Source organism: Pristis pectinata, chromosome 4 (genome assembly GCF_009764475.1).
Source record: "Pristis pectinata isolate sPriPec2 chromosome 4, sPriPec2.1.pri, whole genome shotgun sequence".
In the NCBI taxonomy this organism is placed as follows: Eukaryota; Metazoa; Chordata; class Chondrichthyes; order Rhinopristiformes; family Pristidae; genus Pristis; species Pristis pectinata.
The window spans coordinates 97,439,051-97,461,821 of record NC_067408.1 but is presented as its reverse complement, the minus strand read 5'-3'; the positions used below and the strand labels follow the sequence as shown (position 1 = coordinate 97,461,821).

The 22,771-nt window shown below is 37.6% G+C and overlaps 1 protein-coding gene across 1 annotated transcript; it reads left to right on the top strand.

Moving 5' to 3' along the window:
- Positions 1-1,289: 1,289 nt before the first annotated feature.
- On the top strand, positions 1,290-19,899 carry LOC127569418 (PEST proteolytic signal-containing nuclear protein-like). Its single transcript, XM_052014039.1, has 5 exons — positions 1,290-1,431; positions 5,777-6,015; positions 9,546-9,620; positions 11,148-11,203; positions 15,624-19,899. The coding sequence occupies exons 1-5, from the start codon at positions 1,386-1,388 to the stop codon at positions 15,745-15,747; spliced, it is 540 nt and encodes a 179-aa protein (XP_051869999.1). The 5' UTR covers positions 1,290-1,385; the 3' UTR covers positions 15,748-19,899.
- The last annotated feature ends 2,872 nt before the right edge of the window (positions 19,900-22,771 follow it).

Here is a 22,771-nt window from a genome sequence, read left to right as displayed (position 1 = left end):
AGGATCACGTGCAGACTGAACAGCAAAAAAAGTATTCAATGGACAGAACTAAGCAATCTGCAACTAACCGATCTCAGCAGTACTGCCAGTTGTGAATGGTAGTAGAGAATTAAATGGCTAACAGAGGGAAGGTCCTTGAACACCTCCATCCTCAGTGATGGCAGGTTTGCAGTTTGTTCTGGCCGAGGAGTCTGGAAAACAGGAGTCACAGTCTCAGAATAAGAGATAGGCTATTTGGGACTGAGATGAAGAGAAATTTCTTCACACAGTGGGTGGCGAATCTTTGCAATTTGGTATCTAGAGGGTTCTGGATGCTCAGTCATCAAGATCAGTGAAAACAGATTATTGGATGCTAATGGAATCAAGGGATAGATTATTGGATACTAACGGAATCAAGGGATACAGGGATGGTGCAGGAAAATGGCTTTGAGGTAGATCAGCTGTGATCTCAATAAATGGCAATGAACGCTTGAAAAGCCAAAGGCATACTTCTGCTCTTATTTCTTATATAAGTATAAAGCTCTACATGTCTGCTCACTAAAGATGTAAAAGTTCATTTTAATTATTACATGTGATTTGCAAAACAATTACAATATATTTACAATGGAAAGTGTCCATTTTCAATTTAACTCAGATATCACCATATCCGTTATATACTTTCGAATGCTAACCATGAAGCTGTCCATGGAACCGACTTTATGCATGTCATGAAAGAAATACAGTGAGTGGATTCATTGACTTTTCTCTATCAGAGACTTCCCCATTCAGTAATCTGCATGTCTGGGTTTGCTAGTAAAGTTATGATGAAAACCTGTTTAATTCTTTTTAAAATACTGTGAGAATTTTACCTGGCATACCACAAACTTCCACTTTGGTAGAATGCTTTGATTGCTTAAAAGCAAATGACAAAATATAATTCATATCCAAATTGATACTTGAATGCTGTACTGATGCAGTATGCACTGTACCGAGGTACAGTGAAAAACTTGTCTTGCATACTGATCGTACAGATCAATTCGTTACACAGTGCAGTTACATAGAGTTAGTACACAGTGCATTGAGGTAGTACAGGTAAAAGCAATAACAGTACAAAGTATCACAGCTACAGAGGAAGTGCAATGCAATACACAGACAAGTGAATAAATACTGTAAAAAACTGAAAGCTAGGAATAATATACTGCCAATAAAACAAATTATGTTGGAATTGCTGAATTCATCAAGCAGCATCGACACAAATTACAACTACACTGAGCGCATTTCAATGAACTGCCTTGAGGAGCGCAGTTACAAGGGCGCGCAGCTCCAATGTCTCAGTCCCATGGCGCCAGGAAGTGACGTCCGCACCCGCTCCCAGGCGCCTGCAGGCGGTGTTAAGTTGCTTGGAAATGGCGGAGCGAACGCGTTTGGAGCAGGAGCAGCTGCCAGATGAAGGTGCCGGTTCCTAATCTTTTACCACACCGAGCGCGGCAGGAAGTACAATGCTTCACATACACACTACCGCGTTAGCGAAGGGAAGAAAATTGTGTACAAAATCCGGATGGAGGAATGCGGCGGGGGGTGGGGGTGAACAGGCGGGCCCCCAGCGGGTTTCCCCACAACCGTCTCGGCCAGTTTGTTACGCTGCCGTTAAAACCTCATGTTTCAATTTTAAATCATTTTAATAGGGTTATGTTTATTGGGGAGCAATTCTGTTAACGTTAGTCAGCCTCATCTGTGAACTTTAGATCCTTAATAATGTGGTTGACTCGCACTACCCCAGCAGGCCACCCAGTTCGGGGGCAGATTCTGGCCTTGTCAGTGATGCGCAGATCTTATTAAAGAATAAAATAAAATTCCTCATACTAAATTGTTTGGGTTCAAGTGAAAATTTATCAAACGTAACATATTTGGTTAAAAGCAGTCATTCAGATTTTTAAAGATATTTGGTACTTGATATAATTTCTTCTGCAAGCTTAATGACAGGTCTAACACCTTTTCTGTAAATGATTATTTAAAAAAATAGAAATGAAATGTAGCACTTGACTCCTGCCATTATTTTAGTGTGATGTAAAATACGACCCTTTGATTATGTCTTAATATATGTTTAAATTGTAGTTGAAGTTCATTTAAAATCAATCAGTAATTTCAGCGATGATCGTAATGAATCAGACCAAGCGCAAAAGGTCATATGGCCTACTTATGCAGCTTTTATAATCTGATTTTCCTACCTAACATCTTGATTTGGGATTGAGTAATTTTTTTGTTCTGGTTTTTGAATTGGTTATTTTTTAATTGAGGTAGCTGAATGGAAGCATTAAAACTTCACTCAAGTTTAATTGTTTAACTGTCATGAAAGAGTATGCTGTAACTTTATTAGCAGTTTGTAATTTTGTAGATGGGATTTTTTTGTCCATAATATTTTGTTAAAAATTGTGTATTAACTGTTAACCTGCCATGAAATACAGTGTAAAAAAAAATTAGTGCTAGATAAGAAATCGGAACATGGCTAAGCCGTTAGGCCTCTCGATCCTGCTCTGCCATTCAACAAGATGATGGCTGATGTTCTAACTCATTGCTGCTTTAAGCCCTCTCCCCACCTATATTTCCTTGAATCCTTCAATACCCAAGATATCTGCCAATATGACTTTTGAATGCAGGTAATGACTGAGCCTCTGTGGTAGAGAATTCCAAAGATTCATCACACTCTGGATGAAGAAATTTCTCAGTTCAATCCAAAATGGCCCAGTTGTATTCTTTGATAATGACTCCCAAGTTTTAGGAAATATCCTCCATGTGTCTATCTTGATGAGCCTCTTTAAAAAAAATTGTGTTTTTCAATGAGGTTACCTCTGGTTCTTCTCATCTCTGAAGAATGGAAGCCTATCCTATTCAATCTCTCCTGACACGATGGACCTGGCATGCTAGGAGCCAGTCTGGTGAACCTTCGTTGCACTCCCCCATAGCAAATAATCTTTTTTAAGATAAAGAGATCAAGATCGTACACAGCACTCCAGGATTGTACACTAGGCCTATAACTCTTTAAGGCACCTTTATTCTTCTACACATCCTTTTTCAGTAAATTCCAATATGCCATTTGTCTTCCTAATTGCCTGTCGCACCTGCATGTTAGCTATCAATTTCTTATGTATGAGGACAGCCGAGTCCCTTTAAACGTAAATGTTTCCAAATTTCCCTCAATTTAAAAATACTCAGCATTTCTGATTTTTTTTCTACTAAGGTGATGACCTTACATTTCTCTACATTGTACTCCACCTGCCATGTTTTGTCCACTCAGCTTGTCAACGTTTCCTTGAAGTTTCTTTGCAGTCACATCACTACTCGCATTCCCATTTAGTTTTGTATCATCAGCAAACATGGAAATACTGCATTCGGTCCTCCTTGCTCAAATCATTGACACAGTTTGTGAATAGTTGGGGTCCAAGCACTGATCGTTGCCAACTAATTGACAGCTTGTCAGCCTGAGAAGGACGCATTTATTCCCACTCTTTGTTTTCTACAAATTCTCAATCCATGCCACTTTATTACCCCCAATTCCATGTGCTTAGTACTTGTTCATCAAGCTTCTGTGTGGGACCGTGATCCTTCTGAAAATTTAAATTCATTAGCTGCCCCTCATCAACTTGACTGGATATATCCACAAAGACTATAGATTAGTCAAACATAATTTCTCTTTAATAAATCCATGTTGATTCTATTCAATTGTATTGGTATTTTCTAAGTGTCTTGCTACAGCATCCTTTATTATAGATTCCAGCATTTTCCCAACCACTGATGTCAGGGCAACAGTTCTGGAAAGTTCTGCTTTCTCTCTCCCTTTCTTAAATGGTGGAGTCATATTTTCCACCCTCCAATCTGTAGGAATCAAGATCTATAGAATTCTGTGAGATAATAACCAGAGTCATCATTACCTCGATAGTCAACTCTTTCAAATCTCTGGGATATTGATCATCAGGTCCTCGGGATTTATCAGCATTCTGGCTCATTAACTTCACTAGCAGATTTTTTTTTACTGATACCAACTTCCTTCACCCATTTTCAGTGCATACATTCAGAGATTCAGGTTTTGGCAACACAAAAAATCCAGTAGGACCAAATCAGTACTAGTTTTGATTGAAATACAGTATAGTATTATGAAGTATCTTTGTTGCTGCTTTGTACTAAAATTGAATATAACAATATGCTTGGGGACATTACAGCATCTTGCCAAGCAAATGTAAACTCACATAACAGTAATAGGTAGCTTGGAATTTAGATTTTTTTTTAACCATGCTCTGACATGAGATGAATAATAGACCTAGTATAATTTTACTGTAGAAACAGAAGATGATTCCAGTACATTTTCAATACAAGAAAATGCTAGGAATACTCAACAGACCATGCAATGTCTGTGGAGAAATTAACCTTACAAATTAGTGACTTTTTTTTTATCAGGACTGCTGATTCATGCTTCCAGTTCTGATAAATGGTGGTTGACTGTAGTTGCTGCCTGATCTGAGTAATTTTAGTATTTACTGTTGCTTTTTCAGATTTCCAACATTTAGTATTGCATTTGCTCTAGTACATTTTTGTTGTGCAAATTTAAATATAGTTTTTTTTCAAATAATGCATAGATTGTACTCTGTTTAAAACTATTTCAGTAATTTGTTGTGCAAGTCACAATTTTCATAAATCACTTTTTAAAAATTATTTAATTTTTATAGTATTGGTCTTGCAGAAAGAAAGTTTCATATGGTGTAAATGGAGAGCTATAGCGATTAGAGTGTCAAAGTGGGTTTTTCATATTGTGTATGTTTTGTATATAACTACCCAATGTTGTATTGATTTCTGGCTTTGAATTAACAGGCCAGTGAAAAGAATGCTTGCTAGGTTCTTGGTTGTTTTGTTGGGATGCAGAGGATATTTAATAACAAGTGTGATATCGGGGGCAAATAAAAGTAAGGCTCTTAGCTAGTGCATCTGTTAAAATCATTTGAACTTAAATTATTTATGCAAGTTCTTTGTTCAAAATTAGGAAGAATTTGTTTTAAAACTGGCAAGTCTGAAGTAAATTGAAAATAATTATTTTTCAAAACAAAATTTTATTCTATAGTAAATCAACATATGTAAAACTATTCAATCTTAAGTTTCTGATTGTCATTTGCTATTCTGAATTTTGTCTCCAGAATTAACATTAGTTTAATGAGATTTCAAATTAATTGTCGGAGATTTGAAAAATGGTCTTATTTTAAATTTAACATCACTGGAACATGTATGCTGCTGGACAATGAAAAGTAAGATCAAGGTTCACAAATGTAGAAAATGAAATTTCTGGAACTGTAGTTGCCTTTGTGAATCGTTTTTTATTTGGAAGTACTGCTTTTGGCCACCAGTTATTTTAGGATGTTGCCATTGTGGCTATAAGTGTTCTACCCCAACGTGGTTTAAAAGGTTACACCAGAAAATCTACAATTTGAACAGTACTTGGTGAATGTGTGCTCACTGTGGACCTTTTGGTCTACTAAAATCTGTACTGTTTTGGTCCTGTGAATTTTTTCTGGGGTCCAAGAAACAGGAGCACTGGATTAATCCTGCCCTGAAACTGAAATTTAGAGTCTATCCATCTATGAAATGGTTTCTCAGAGCCTGCATCTGCTATATCTGACAAACAGTGGAAGAGACTGCTGGTTCAGTCAGTGCACACCCACAGAAGCTCCTTAAATACTTATTGAGGTTGCTGCAATCGTCAAAGTGCTCGATAAAAGTATCTCATCTTGGTAAGTTGTTTCGACTCCACCAGGACCAGAAGAGAAAGCAGAGAAAACTGTGAAAACTAAGACTGTTTCTTCCAGTAATGAAGGAGAAAGTTCAAGTCGAAATGCAGAGAAAAGAGCAGCTGACGAGAAAGATCAAGATGACTCAGCTGCTGGAGATGCAAACAACAAACCCACTCCTGCAAAAGTCTCCAAAATTGGATTTTCGATAGGAAGTATGACTTTAAAGAAGCCAGCACCAATATCCATCAAATTAGGAGCAAGTGTAAGTAATAATTTTTGTTTTTAATGTGTTGGGAGGATAGGTATAGTTAATGATAATGGATATTAATTGCAGAATCATATTTATTTAAATGAAATAAACGGGGTGGCATTTTTGAAACATTGGATTTGCCCTACCAAAAAGGATGACAAATCAGAATCAAATGGAGCATAAGCTGAAATCGGTATAGCTCAGGCAGAAGAATATCAGTTTAGAATGAGACACTAATATATGGACATTAAACCTGTTAATGGGTTGTATTGAGGACCAAATTAAATTTCATGGAGATACACTGACATTCTTTTCATTCGTGGTATTTTCATATAATTCTAATATTCTAATTTAGTGGAATGTAATTAATTTAAGGCATGTGAACAGTGCAGAATTGAAAAATGTTAATATTCAAAGTCTAGCTTAGAATTGTCAAATTTGCTTCAGAACGCAGTTATCTCCAGAATTGTTTGTGAATGGTTATTATTAAGAAGTGAGGTTGCCCCCAGTAGAGTTCTCGAACATTAAACAATTCATTGTTTGAAAAGGTGATTCTAGTAAGAATTGTAAAGAATTGGATAAAACATTATTGTAATAATAACTTTATTATCTGATCATGATTCTGTTGCTGAAATGAGGGTGTGTATTCTTAACTCATAAATTGGACTATGCTGTTTCAGGTGTTGAATACACATGGAATATTTTGGCCCATTTTATAATCATTCATATAATGTTGTACTTGATAGTCTTACAACATATGCAAAAAGATATAAGTATGTTTTTGAGGCACTAGATTTTTGGGCAACTAGTTGAACATGGATCCTTGGTGGAGGCACAGTTGGTTGCATCTTAGAGCATTTGCCCTGGTATCCCTGCTCACTGTCTCTTGCTGCTCATACACTTTCTCAATCAGATCAATAATTCACCATCAATTCCATTAACTTTATCAGAGCTAGCAGTCTGTACTGAGAAACATTGTGAAATCCATACAAAAATTATCAGTGGATGCTACCTTTTTTGTCATCTCTTTAAAAAAAACTTCAAATAGATTCATCAGGTTTGACATATCCTTAACAAATACAAAAGCAGAATACTACAAATACTGGACATCTGAAGTAAAAATAGAAAATTCTGGAAATACCTGGCAGGTGGGGCAACATCTGAAGAACAGTTATTGGTTCAGGTCACTTTTTTTCATTTGAATGGATTTTCTTTGCAAATCATACTGATGGAAGCTAATTATCTGAATATTTTCAAGATATTCAGTTGCTCAAACCCTATTTATAGGCACTAATAATATCCCAGCAACACATGTTAAGGGCAAGTGGCACATATTTTCTTGATTTTCCTCTACTTCAATTCTTGATTGACAGAATAACGTAAGCAAGTATTATAAGTACGGATCAATTAATAGCCAGGATTGATAGGAGGAAATTGAAAAAATTAAAATGGAAGGGAAAGGGAGGTTACTGGAAGGTTAGCAGTCATCATTAAATTGAATTGTGAAATATTTATAAACAAAGTATGAGTGGTTAGCAAGGGAAAATGATGGACCCCATATAGAAATAAAAGTGAAGAAATAGAGGATATGACTAAAGAAGTAAACAAAATACTTTGGATCTGCCTTTCTGCAGGGGAATGATGACAAGATTGCATTTAAAATGTAGAGGCAAGTTGTATAGTAATAGAAAGTTGCACTGAAAAGATTAGCAAAGCAAAGTAGTTAGGTTACCTTGTTCAGGTCAATTACATCCCAGATTGTTGAAAGAAGTAAAAGTAGAAATTGGAGAGGCATTGGCCACATTTTTTTTAATCCTCGCTGAATGCAAGGATAGTACCAGAGGATTAGAAGATTGCTAATGCTGTGTTACTCTTCACACAAAAAAGAAAGCATTGGTTGAGGGGATGTTGGAAACCTAACAGGAACAAAATAAACTTCCATTTAAAAAAAAGGAATTAATGGAGAGGCAGCATGGATTAATGAAAGGCAAATCACAGCTGATAAACAAGAATATCGATTGAGGTAGTGCCTAATGGATTTCTAGAAGGAATTCAATAGTGTCCTATTGAAGGCTTATTAAAAGATCGGAAGACCATGGAATTAGAGGGGAAGTGTTGGCTCAGTGATAGGATTGCAGCAAGGGTGCAATGGACCTCTCTTTATTCAGTTTTAGATGTTTCCTAAACAACCTTGACTTTGCTGTAGGAAGCATCATTGCAAAATGTTTTAGATGTTATAAAACTTAACGAAATAGTAATGAGAATAGTTGTATGCTTTTGGATGGCAAATGAGAGTGTAAACATGCCAGGTGAACTTCTTTGCAAAGATGTGTGAAATAGTGTACTTTGGGAGACACACATGAAAAGGCAATGTACTATAAAATGGGACAACTTTGAAAAATCTAGATGAAAGAACTTGTTAGTATGCCAAACTTAGATCGTAGAGAAAAGATGTAGAATGGGAATGCAGAGAGTAGAACACTGTTTTTGTTTGGATCGTCCTAGCAAAATATTCCAATATTTGCATTTGTATCACTGGTGGTGAACTTCTGGCAATTTGTGCACTGTAACACTTAGATTACTTTCTTTCTTTCTCATCAGTCTTCAGTTCAGAACCATGTATGGTATTAAGATGTCTAAAATATGTACTTCTCCGAAAACCTTCAAGTTCAGGCAGGATCTGTGGAAAAAGAAGCAAAACACCTTTTGTCAGAATGCTGCCTGACCTTCTGAGTATTTCCAGAATTTTATGTTTTTATTTTAGATTTCTAGCATCTGCAGTGTCTTGATTCTCATTTTATGAACTCCCTTTTGCTTAACACCACATTTATCCATATTCATTAACATTTGCCATTTCTCCCATTGTATTTGGATCTAATTGTTTTTTCTCTCTCATCCAGGGTGCAATCACTGCCACAAAATTAATCTGCAGACTTGCAGACTGTTCTATCATTGCCTCGATCCAGATAATTAATTAGATGTTTTTATTTTGGGTGGAGCATGGATACAGGAATAATAGGCACAGGGTAAATTGAGATGGCTGTTATGAAAACATTGAATCCTTGGGTTTATTAATGGAAGAATAAAGTATAGAAGAAAAAATGTAATGTGTAACCATAAAGAAACTAGTTAGGTCTCAACTGGCACTGGTGTTCACTTTTTGATACCATGCTGTAGAAATGATGTCAGGATTTTACAGAGGATGCAAAAGAGCTTTATTCAAATGGTGTTAAGGTGACAGATTTACATTATGAGAAGTGACTGAGAAAGGTTAGTGTGTTCTCTTTGGAAGAGAGTAACTTAATTTGAGTTACATTTTCAAATTTATTCATGATTTTGATAAATAAGGAGAAACTGCTTCCAGTAGTAGAGGAGTCAGTAACCAGAGGTCACCAGAGTTTCACTGTTATGTGTTTGAGTCCTTGTTAAGGCTAAAACACAATCTCATGGCATCTAGTTAGGAAAATAGTTCAGGGTAACTTTACTATTTTTATTTTTATTTTACTTGCATTTATTCATGTAAGATCCATTCCTGTCCCTAGAAACCAAAAGAAAATACAACTGTCCTAGCTCCAAAGAAGCCTTCAGTTGCTGCAGTTTTTAATGAAGATGATGATGTAAGTGTATTTTTTAAAAGTAATGTTGTATTATAAAACCATTGTATCAAGCCTCTAAATTTGAGAGAGAAAGTAGGAGAATAATATAAATGGAGCTGATTCCATATTGCAAAAATAAAACAAAACACACACTGTGCCAATAATTGTATTTCTTGGTGTAGGACTGAAGCTGAAATCTGCTTCCAATATTTGAGTTAACATAAACAGAATCAAAAATAGGCCATTTGGCCTGTTTTACCATTCAGTATAACAGTGGCTGATCTTTTACCTCAGCAACATTTTCCTGTATTAATTTTCATATCACTAATATCTAAAATTTTTATTGATCTGTGTCTTGAATATACTCAACACAGCCTTCCTGGGTAGAGAATTCCAAAGATTCACCTCCCTTTGGATGGAAGATAGTTCTTCTCATTGCTGTCCTGAGTGGTCAACCCTTTGTTATTGAGACTGACAATGGAAACATGAATGCCATATCTACCTTAAGTGTCAATTTTTTTAAAAAAACTATGTTTTAGTGAGAACACCCCTCATTCTTCGAAGCTCTAGAGATTATAGTCCCAGTGTGCTTAATCTTTCCTTGAGGCAAAATCCTCTACATCCTAGGAATTAATCGAGTGAATCTTCCAACGCCATCCATCAGCTCCCCCCCCCCACTCCAACTGATGTACATCCTTCCTTGTATAGAATGATCAGCCTCGTAAGCGTTCCACATATGCTCTGACTAGTGCTCTATACAATTGAAGCAAAACTTTCTTACCCTTGTATTCAAATCCTCTTGCAATAAAGGTCAACATCTCATATGCCTTCCTACTTACATGCTGAGTCTGTATGTTAACTTTCAGTGATTTGTGTATGATACCCATGTCTCTCAAATCACTGTCTAGTGTGTTTTTTTTAAAAAGTGTTTGGAGTCTTAACCTAACATAGCAGATTTTATCTTAACCTAACATAGATTTTGTATCTATGGTAAAAGAAAAAAAATCAATTGATGACTTAAAGCTGCTGTTTTTCTCTTAAGCTTATATTTTAATTCACTTGTTTGATATATTGCTTGATTACAGATCAGAGGCTAAGATGGATGTATGTAGATTTTCTAAGTGACGAGTGAAGTTTTTTTTGTAGTTATACTTTCCAGCATTTTCATGGTAGCATTTCATATCAGAAAAGCTTAAGCCTTTAGTATCTTTAAGCCAAAGCTGATTAACTAATTGGCATACTAAGCAGGATTGATTTCTTACAGGGCTTGGCTAGTTTTTAAATAGTGAGTCTCATTGAACTGTTGGTTTAGGAATCCAGTAAGAGAACATTTCTCCTGATGCAGGGATTTGACCTGAAACATTGACAATTCCTTTCCTCCCACAGATGCTGTTCAACCTTCTGAGTTCCACCAGCAGATTTTTTGTTGCTTTATGATTAGAATTTTTGTGTCAAAAATTTGAACACTCAGTTCTTCCAACGTTATAAAATTTATGGATTAGGCTTGATACATAAGATTGATTAATGGAATTACTTTTATGCTTACAGAGTGAACCAGAAGAAATGCCCCCAGAAGCAAAAATGCGCATGAAGAATATGGGAAGGTAGGACTATTGCAATTGATTGCTGCGAACGTTTGTATATTAGCCTAACCAATGTCTTGTAAAGGAGCTTCTGTGCCTCCTCCTTTGGTAGACCCTTGGGCTCAAAAATATCTTGTTTCCACTCCACTTTGGAACAATGAAAGATGTCCATGTGAATTTTTTTAATGTGGGGTGGCTGAGGGATCGATTCAGTGGTGAGGAGATCCCAAATGATTGAAGACAGGGCTCTGTTGCACAAACCTGACACGTGTATAAATGTTCACATGCACATACCCTTTCCTAAGGTCCTCCTTCAGTGCTCCCCTTTCCCACACTCCCTACCTCTGTTCCCTTTTTTCTAATTGTCTCCCTCTCAGCTCCTTTCCTCACCTTTTGATCCTTGATTCCCCCACTCTTCCCTAACCCAATCGGTACCCATTCTCCAACTTTTGGCTTCTCATTGTCTCAAAGATTGAGGCCTCCCACCAACTGCTACCGCTTCCCCTTTGCAGGGCTTCTTCCCCAACTGCCAATCGCTCCACTCTCCCAAACTTCAAGAGGATCTTCAATTGCCTGCTCTTGGTTGAGCGAGCTAGGGCTTTTCTCTTTGGAGAGAAGGAGGATGAGAGGTGACTTGATAGAGGTGTACAAGATGATAAGAGGCATAGATCGAGTGGACAGTCAGAGACTTTTTCCCAGGGCGACAATGGCTAACATGAGGGGACATAATTTTAAGGTGATTGGAGGAAGGTATAAGGGGGATGTCAGTGGTAAGTTCTTTGCACAGAGAGTGATGGGTACATGGAACGCACTGCCGGCAGAGGTTGTGGGGGCAGATACATTAGGGACATTTAGAAGACTCTTAGGTAGACACATGAATGATAGAAAAACAGGGGGCTATGTGGGAGGGAAGGGTTAGATAGATCTTAGAGCAGGATAAAATGTCGGCACAACATTGTGGGCCGAAGGGCCTGTACTTTGCTGTAGTGTTCTATGTTTTATGTCAGCTACCTGCCTTTATGTCAGTAAATTGTAGTCTCCTGATGCTCTGTGGGCAGGTTATTTCCTGGCTGATGGAGACAGACTTGCATTACTCAGCATACAGGATGACTCTAAACTCACAGGGCCTCTTGGTTTTTGTGCCCCTCTTCAACTCATCATGCCTCTGTCTCCCACATTCCATGTAAACCTGGGGGACCTCTCATTCCCTCCCATGTAGTACTTGGGTCATAAGCAGTGGAATATGAAGTGAATAATCAGTGGGCATGCCAAATGACATCTGATATACAACATGGTCACTATCATTCACGCTGTTTGCAGACCCAATCTTATTTTCTTCTTCCTAAATCTGACTTAAAGAACAAAGAATGTTTTTTTTACCTATGAGACTTGTATATAAATCCAGCCTGCAGAATGCTCCTCTCTCAAAGAAAAATGACAAACTACCAAAGCACTTTATAGCTCTTATCATAATTGCTCATAATTTGTTGTGATCTCTAACTTAGAATGCCATTTTACCCGTCCTGATCTGATTCAGACCAGTTCTGAGACTACTCTCGTTCTCATTCAGCTCCACTGCCACCTAGAGTCCTTACAAATCTACTTCAGTCAAGTTCTGTAATGACTCCACATGTCTATTCCATCCAGCATTTCAGGGTTCACATTTATGCTCAAATTTTAAAATTGTGCCGCTCTGCAAACCTTGCAGCTTGTATCTTTCTTTTTCCCTTTCCTCTTCCAATCAATGTCCTAGAGAAAGGTCAGCATGAACTAGACATGAAGTTGGAGAGCAAGATCATCTTTATGCTTCTGTACTTCACCAAGTGGTATTTTTACTAGGCCATCTAGAAAGTTGGAATTATTTACATTTAAATTTTAGAAATACTGAAAACATCAGCAGTTGAAGGACAATAAAGGCACTTAGAATTGAAGAAGATGGTAATTGATTATATTTGCATAAGAGCCACATAATTATTGTGTAAGTTGTAAAACCCAGCTTTTACCTATATAAACCAGTAGCCAGCTTAGCACTACTATACAGAAAGCTGACTTGTTATAGTGACCATGGTCCTGCAGTTCGAACATTCACAGATACATATCCCTATACTACTTTTTTAAAAAAAGGTATCCACTCAGGCTGCACACTGCTGACCTCCCAGAGCAATGAAATGGTGATTTCATCACCACACTGCTTGGTGTGTAGAAGCTGCCTGTGAGAGTTGGCGTTGGGTGGGCTGGGGCTTGAGATACAGGGCTTGGGTGCACTCTGGCTGGCATGATGAGTATGGGCCATTGCTGGGGACTGGCAGCAGCTGCTTCATGTGTTGAAAGGCTGCCCATATCCCATGGTCTCCCTTGTATTTCCTTACAGCATAAATCATGGAAAGAGACCGTTTAGCCCATTGAGTTAATGCTGACTCTTGGAGCATTTCTATCATCCCCACTCCCCCACTTATTTTTCTATAACCCATCTTCCTGTACACTAAGGGAATTTATAGTAGCCCGTTAACCTAGCTACTAGTCTGTCTTTGGAATGTGGGTAGAAACTGGAGTACCTAGGGGAAAACCTATGTAGTCATAGGGAGAATGTGCAAACCACACAGACAGCACTGGAGGTTGGGATTGAACTGGCTCTCTCTAACTATGAGGCAGTAGCACCACCTGCTGTCTGACTCACTGCAGCCGGAATATTTCTCTATGGTAACAAGCACAATAGTGATCCCTGGCTGAGAGGAGGAGACAGCAGCTTCTATCATGTCTGAAAATAGGATCACCAAGATCTAGGTGGGCTACCAATACATGGAGCAGCTGGTTCCCAGCACTGCTCGCATTTGCTCTGCCAGCCAGGTTGCTGCCTGAACTTGGTGTTTCAGCATTGAGTGACTGCACCAGTTGCTGCAGTCCACTTAATGACAGCCCTCACAGGCAGCCATTGCACGTTGCCTTGATGCCTCACCCTTTCTTGAGCCATGCAGTTTTACAGCAGAGGGAGTGCCAGTGGAAAACTGAACCCTCAGCTAGGTACTAGGCACAGCAATGGAGAGGGCAAGGGTTCACACCAAATTCTCAACGCAGCAGTACTGTCAGTACTGCATAGCACTAATTCCATTAGCCCTCTTGTTCCTGAGCTTGCATCCTGAATAGCAAAGGAGATGGCAGTGAATTTTCTTTCGCTAGATGTTTGCATTTGCTTATTAGTTCATAGCATCTATGGAATGTTGTAGAATTTGGAAGGGTTGAACATTTTAAATTTATATGACTAAGCATTTGATTTTTAGCATACAAATTATTTATATGCTTTAGCTGAAATTGTGTATGCTGTTAAGCTGCAACAGAATTCACTGTTTTGGTACTCATAATGTGTAACACTGTTATTTTCACTTTGGTTAACGTACTGGCAAGAATAGACCATCAAGCCTGTGAGATATTTAGCTTAGATAATAGATGAATTGCCACTCCGTTAATCTGCTCCTCTGTTTGTTACTCCTTTACTTTTACTAAAGCATTTTTTCTGAGAAGTAACTGAAAATCAGAAAAAATGGCAGATACCATAAATCCGAAGTAAAAACAGCAAATGTTGGAAACAGTCAGCAAGTTAACTCTGTTTCGCATTTCCCAGATACTGCCTGGTTTATGGCGTTGCCAGCATTTTCTGTTATTATTTGCTGAAAAATACTTGGCTTAAGTAGTTGAGTTTTTTGTTTATACAACATTATATATCACAATTATTATTTACTGGAGTCCTATCAAAACTATATGATTGAATTTAATGATCAGTGCTCACAAATGTTCTCTCAAGTATAATGAGAACTAAAGTAACAAATGTAGATAACATACTTCATAATAGGGACTCTCGCTTAAGTGTACATTTTCATTCATGCCATTTGGAACGACAAAGAAATGGGTTTGCAGAGACTAAATATTTTCTGGATAATTCCTCAAACATTAGGTCTAATTTTGGAAAGGACAAAGGGAACACTGAAACCTCTGGGTTTAAGGTGATTTGAAGGCAACTGGGATTAGTGTAGATAGCTAGCCCAGTTGGCATGGATGCAGTGGGCCAAAAGGGCCCGTTTCTGTGCTGTACAGCTCTGATTCTAAATAGCAAATTTGAAGAGAAATTAACTTTTCTGAAAAAGTATGATGTAAACATTGAAGTTAAATATTTGAGACCATGAAAATGTTTCAGTTAAGCAAATTTCAGAAATGGTATTTTTTCAGCATTGAACTTAGCTATTCTTTCAGCACCAATAACTTAAACAATATATAATGAAAGCTACGTTTCAAGACTTTTTGAGTGCAAATTACAGTCCTTGCATGTTTTTTATGTTGTTCATTTTGTATGATTTAAATTAGGAAACTGACCAAACATGTTTTTTTTAAAGCAATCCATTATAAGCTAAGTTGGGCCTTTTTGGTAATTTGCATCCTCTCCCTGCAGGGAAACACCAACATCAGCAGGACCAAATTCTTTCAACAAAGGAAAACAAGGATTTTCTGACAACCAGCGGTTATGGGAGCGGAAAATGAAGAGTCAGCTGCGGAATTTTGGAGATGATGACTAAATGACCAGAGTTGAATGCGATGGGGCAGATGGAATAGAAATTTAGGGATTAACATATGTTTAAAATCCTCTAGATTGCTTTGAAATGGAAACCATTCAATGATGGGTGTATAATGTGTACTTAAAGACTTTCTCACTATAAATTGTAATGAGTGCAATGTGTTTAGTAAACATTGATACAAGTGGCAGAATTTTTTGACAGAAGTTGACATTTAGATCTTGTCATTTTTCATAGCTACCATTGATTATTTTTAGATTGTTGCAGTGTGCTGTTTGATTTGGAGCACTATAAACTAACATATCTTTATATCAGTACATAACAGTAGCAGGGAAGAGTTTAATTTTCACAACATTTGAAAAGTTCATGATCATCAGTTTTCTAGCTCCTGAGAACAGTTTTATGCTTCATATTGGGGAAGGATATTTTTGTTTTGAGCACATTTAATATTGTGCAGGTATTTAAAAGCTGCCCCTAAAAGTGTTTATATTTCCTAGTATAACATTATTTCCCAGCAAGAGGATGGGCTAGTGATGCATTCCTAAGTTGTGTGTAGACTTAAGTAGGAATAGTTTAACTTTTCCTTGTGATGTGAAACATGAAATCACTGAATATTGGAATGACACAGGAAAACTGCACATATTAGTGTTCCAACATGCTGCATGTCTTAATCCAGATTATTATCAATGGGAGTCATGCTTTAAAATAAATACATAATTTAGCATTTGACATACCTGTTAAGAGTATGGTGAATATCATCATTCCTATTCCCATAAGAAATGTATTCAGTGAAAATAGTCACCAAACAATTGGAAGAGCAGGTTAGGAATTTGATGCACAAATTAAAAATTAAAATAAACTGATTGTGATTGTAACCACATGAATCAGTCAGCCTTAACTTTGCTGAATTTTTTTTTACTGTCCTAGCCTTTGCATTCAAGTGTTTAGAATTAGTTCTGCTGAACAACTGCGATAAATAGTAAATTCCAAAGCAGAATGGAGTTACTGAGCCAGTGTACTACAGGATGTTCACCTCTGTTAATGCAAACCATTGGAGGCTTAGAACACTCATCTTCTGAGCTCGGGCTCTTTTGCTAAGTCTGGCATATTTAGACATTTGCTGTAGTCCATTCTTTGGTGCATTAGACTCCATGGTTTAATGTCAGATATTCCAGTTTTATCTTTGGACTCTCCCTTACTAAAGCCTATCAAAGCCTAGTGTGCTTTATTAAGAGATTTACTCTTGTTTTCTTCTCCCAGTTTAGCTTTTTCAGTTGTATAAATCTGCCAGAAATATGAAAAAACATTCAAGGGAAAGTGCTGGATTATCTCAAACCTATCTGCTGTAAAAATTGATTCAGTACTTGTATATAAAGAAGTGGTTATCATTAATTTTCCAATCCTAATGTCATTAGTCTTTCTCCTAGAACTTTAGCCTAGTAAAAAAGGCTTTCCACATAATCTGCCTTCAGGCTATTTTTGTTTGTTTGATTTCAAGTGTTTAACATTGTAAATGGAGAAGCATAGATACCTCCCTTTACAACCTGTATATTGGAGGTGTTAGACACTTGTTTCCATTTCACACACTCTGTCTCGGATTCTGTAAATATAATTAAATTTAGACAGCTTTGTTCATGCAATAATCTTTCTTGTTAAAAAATAATCTTTGTGGCTTTTACCTGAAATTGATGCTGTAAATGGCTCAGTTAGTGTAAGAAATACTTTGCACAACTGGAGGTTCACTGTGATGTCCAAAATTAATCTTGCAGAGAAAGTTGCTTCTCTACATTTAAAGGTAAGAATGAAGTTTTAGAAAGTTTCTTAACCTTCTCATTAATTCAAAAAGCACAGTTACCTTAATTTTCATTATCTGTGATCTTAAACACCTATAACCTCTTCTAAATATAACAAAGTTCTTGCTGTTGGCTATGTAATTGATAGTTTTTCTAGTCAATATAGCCTAAGATAGAGATTGTGCAGTTTTCATTGCATTTGGTAAGTCAGAGGCAGTTGCCTGATAAATGAGATGGTGACAGTAAAATTTTGATAGCATTATTGTTTATAGGAAGGCTAAGAAATCAGCAAAAGATTCTTCCACATTATTCAGTGGCTTTTGATGCGGTAAAATCTGTTGATGTCATATAAGGAACATATCAGGCAAGCATGTGCTGCTCTCTGACCAACCTGCCAACATTCAGCAGGCTGGCATATGAAGAATTGAGTCTTGGTTGAGGTGCTGGAGATTTAGAAAGGCCATGTCTTTTTACACAAAGTATTTTGTGTTAATTTTTAAGAGGAAAAAGAAATTAACAGTTGTAAGAAAAAAAAATTCTTCAGCATCCTTTAATGCAATTATTTGTGTTGCTCTGGAAGTTTCCTTAAATTGAGTAACTTGACTACACTTCTGGTAAATACTTTAAATTTATATTTTTTCAATTGGAAATGGAGATATAATTTTGAACAATAGCTCTTCATGATCGATGTTCCATAGATATCTGTTTTGGTTGATTTCAACTGATTACTGTCATGGACCCTTTGGGTAGTCGATATGTCGATGTCACACCTAGAAAGGTTTAGCTGTGAAGCATACCACAGTTCAGAAGCTCACCACTGAGACTCGTGCAGGGAGGTTGCATAAGACCTGTGAAAGAAAGTTGGGGTCTGCTCGGGTATAAAATTAAAACCTGACCTTCCCATGGCTAAAGTGAGCCGAGCCTTTTCCATATCTTGCCAAACCATCATCGTAAGTATAAAGGGCACACACAGACAAGTATAACAAACGCTCATGCACACCATCGAGTCTTGGGTTAGGTAGCCACAACAAGGAGGAGAGAAATACTGGGTGACAAAACCACAGGAATTTCTTATTTGCCACTATTTTTTAAGAAATGGATTGACATTGAAGCATAAAAGGTGGTAGAGTATGAGGTTGCACTGTAATTTTCTTTTGCTTTTACAGTGAGTTTGTATCAAAAAAGCTTTTCTAATCCAATCAAGCTCAAAGCTGTTCAAAAAGTTAAACGGCAATGCTTTTTTGTTACAGTCTTCTTAAATTGGTATATCTGGGCACAAGAACTTCATTATTGCAAACTGCGTTGGCTACACTTTTCATTGTTGGCTGCTTTTGTCATTTATTAGCAGTTTGAACATACATACTGTTTAAAGTTAATAGGTTGGGTACAGTTTTAGAGAGACCATAACCAAGAACTAAAATGATTTTTGTGTAATTGACCCAACTTGCTATGTACTGAGTGCTGAACCACACATAGTTATCCGTGATACTATGCTGAGCATAGATTATTTCAGAGCTTTATCAGATAATACATTTGCTTTCATGGGCCACTTTGATTTAGAGTGAGAGAAAAAGTGTGATTTATATATTTCTGTCTTGCCCAGGTTGGAAAAATAGATCATAAATTTCATTTTTCACTTTTTTTTCATTCAAATTACCTAATTCAGAATTGCAACAAATCTGGAAATCATTCTACATGCAAAGCATGTAATAGAAACTCTTCCTTTCACAGAAGAGAGGGAGAGTTTAAAAAATTCTCCCTAATATACCTCTAAATTCTAATAAGTGCTAACTTAAAACACACAATTTGCACCCTTACATTCATAGTAAATAGTATACAAAAGTATTTTTGTACATTGTGATTCCTGATCACATTTTATTTCATTTGATTTTCATTTTATTAGATAATATGCTGAATATTTTAAACTTTGCGGCAATTGGTAATTTGAAACAATGGTAAATGAGCAACTTGTTTCAAGTGACTGGCTATTTGAAGAAATCCTTTCAGATGGCTAAGGTATATTTAAAAATATCCTTGCCTTGGCTCATTAATCCCATTATTTGCCTTCAGTTATTTTTTTCTATCCCAGAAACTATGTATGATATCTTGATTATTGGGATGGTCAAAGTGGTGAAATGATTAGTGACATATCAAGATTGTCATTTCTCCCTGAGGGAATTGTGCCCTCCTAGATGGCCAAAATGAATTCAAGAACTTCGAGCAGTAAATCACAGGTGCAGATGCAGACTCTATGCAGGATTTGAATGTTAAAGCTTGCTGTATTTTCAGATGTTAGAATTGTTTTCCTTCATCTGTAAGTTTTGTGCTGTATATAGATATATATAAAAAAAAGCTTCTTGTCTGTTTGCATATGAGGTTGTTTTGTTAAGGAAATGTGATTTTTATTGTCCTGAAAATGTCAAATTTTGCAGGTTGGGCAGGGAAAATAAAATGCTTTCTGGATCAGCAAATCTTGTTAAATATTTCAGTGTGCATTTTGTATAATGAGTTGTGTGAGGAAAAAAATGCTAAATATCATGTAATATGTAGGAAATAACATTAGCAACTGATATTGATTGATTTAAGCAACTCCTTACTGTGCCATGAAAGAAGGACATTGGGCAATGCAATCCCATCTTTTCTGTTCCTCATTTCCTTAAAGCCCTCTCTCACATGTCCATTAACTCCCCTTTCATTCTTTTTGCCATATCTCCACTATGGGGTAATTTACAGCATCCAGTGAACCTACCAGTATGTCTTTGGGATGGGGCAGAATCCCATGCAAACTCCACACATAAGAACCAAGGTCAGGATCAAACCCAGGTCCATGGAGCTGTGAGGCAGTATTGCTAACTGGTGAAACCCATAATCTCTCCCATCTTTCCAGACATCTGTTATTAAGAGCAGAGAAACAAAGGACTGCAGATACTGGAATCTAGATTGAAAAAAAAACAAGATACTGGAGGAACTCAGCAGGCCAGGCATCATCCATGGAGAAAAACAGTCAATGTTTTTTCCTTTCCTCCCCTCCCCTCATGGGGTGCCTGCCTCCATACCTTTGACCCATCCCCTGGTGGATCTGCTCTCCCTTGCATATGCCTATCACTATTCTCTTACCTGCATCTATCTATCACTACCTTGTGCCCACCCTACCATCCGTCTTTTGTCCACCTATCACTGTTCTGTTCCCCCCTATATATTGGGCTTCCCCTTTTTCCTATCTTCAGTCCTGTAGAAGGGTCCTGACCTGAACCGTTGACCATCTGTTTTTCTCCATGGATGCTGCCTGGCCTGCTGAGTTCCTCTAGCATCTTGTTATTTAAGAGTAACCGAATGTCTGGTTCAACTCTTGACCAAATCAAACTGGTAGTTAGGAGGCACAAAAAACTGCAGATGCTGGAATCTGGAGCAACAAACTATCTGCTGGAGGAATTCAGCAGGTTGAACAGCATCTATGGAGGTGTGGGAGGAATTGTCAACACTTCTGAGTTGAAGCCCTGTACCAGGACTGAATAGAAACCACAGAGGGGGAGCAGTGAGAGGGGGTCTCACAATTCCCATTGGAGAGAGGAGGAAAACTTCTTCGAAGTCTGCATACCTTGAAGAGACTTTGCAGTGAAGTAGTAAAATGGAGACAACACTGCAGTTGCTGGAATCTGGACCAACAATCTGCTGGAGGAACTCTAGGTTGAGTAGTATCTGTGGGGTGGGGTGGGTGTGGGGGGGGGGGGGGGTAAAGAATTGTTGGTGTTTTGGGTTGAAACCCTGCATCATAGTTCTGACTCAATGATTTTTTCCCCACAAATGCTGCTTGACCCACTGATCTCCTCTTGTAGGTTGTTCAAACTGGTAGTCACGTTAGGCCAGATTTGGCAGAAGTGAATTATTATACTCAGGTGAAGAAATCCGAAAGGTAATGACCATATTAATATTCCAACATGATTAAAGTGAAATCCATATACAAACACCAGTAGTAGGTTATTTTTCCCACCCATTTCCCCCCCCCCCCCCCCCAAATCCTGCTCTACCATTGAGTAAAATAATGGTCATTCCTTAGTGCTGCTTCTGAACTGCACCTTGATCCTTTTATAACACATTTAGAGTGATAGATTTTTGAAGAGGATGTATAGGTTTGAAGTATCGAATTCCAAATTCATAACACAATGGGGCAGATCTTCCACTACTCTGACATTTGCTGGTCCTAAGTAATGCTGTTTCTTCCAGGATGGCTGCCACTCCCAAGACTTGAACGTGTTGTATAATTTAGAGACTTCTGATTGTGGCCATTTAAGTGGTCTCTGACTGAAATTATCCCCAAATTACCTTCCTGCCTCATCTCCAAATCTACTTCTGCACCTCTTTCTTGCATTGTGGTCCCTGAGCTTGTATTTTATACAAGTTCCATCTCATTTCTCAATTCTTTTTCCATCTGTGAGCACACCTGCCAGCCAACAACTATTCCTATCCTCATTGATATGATCTCTTCAAAATATGCTGTCATATTTGTCAGGGGAGGGAGCCACCTATTTGTATGCTGCTATTTATTGATACAGGATTCCAGGTTTCACCAATGTACTCATCAACTTGGACTACTTGGCCTAGAAATGGTAAGAAAATGCCATTGTTTGCAATTCCTGTGAATGAGCAAACAAGCACAAATACCTCTTTTACTGATCTTTTAGCCTTTTTCTAAACTGTGGTCTAATGCTGCAGTCCTCATGGAGACCTACAACAGAGTCCAAAGTTGCAACAATTTGCTGTCATACTATGGAACGTCCACTGAAACTGAAGGGCTGCACGTGATTAAAGTGCATTTTTAAAAATTACTTGGTTGATTTTATACTAAGTTGTATAAATGACATGCACGTTTGAATGTGTTTGCAGAGGGGCATAGTTCAGTCAGTTGACAAAGTTTTCAACTATTTCATGGGTTGGGCTTGTTCTGCTGCAGTACATGACATCATTTATGCTCAACCCTGCTTCTGCACTGTACTTGGTCATCAAGGAGCAAGGCCATCTTTAGTCAATTGATATACTGTAGGTAGATCCAATACAGGTAAGAGCAGACTTGCTGCATGGGTGAGTACTGGTCACTGATCACTGGCAGGAAATTTTAGGCCTCTGTGTATCCTGTATTGTGATTAGAAGGATAGAGAGCAGCTTTCTCACATGTCTATTTTTCCAGTACAACTTTTTAAATCCTGCACAATGATTTACCACTTCATCATAGTGGC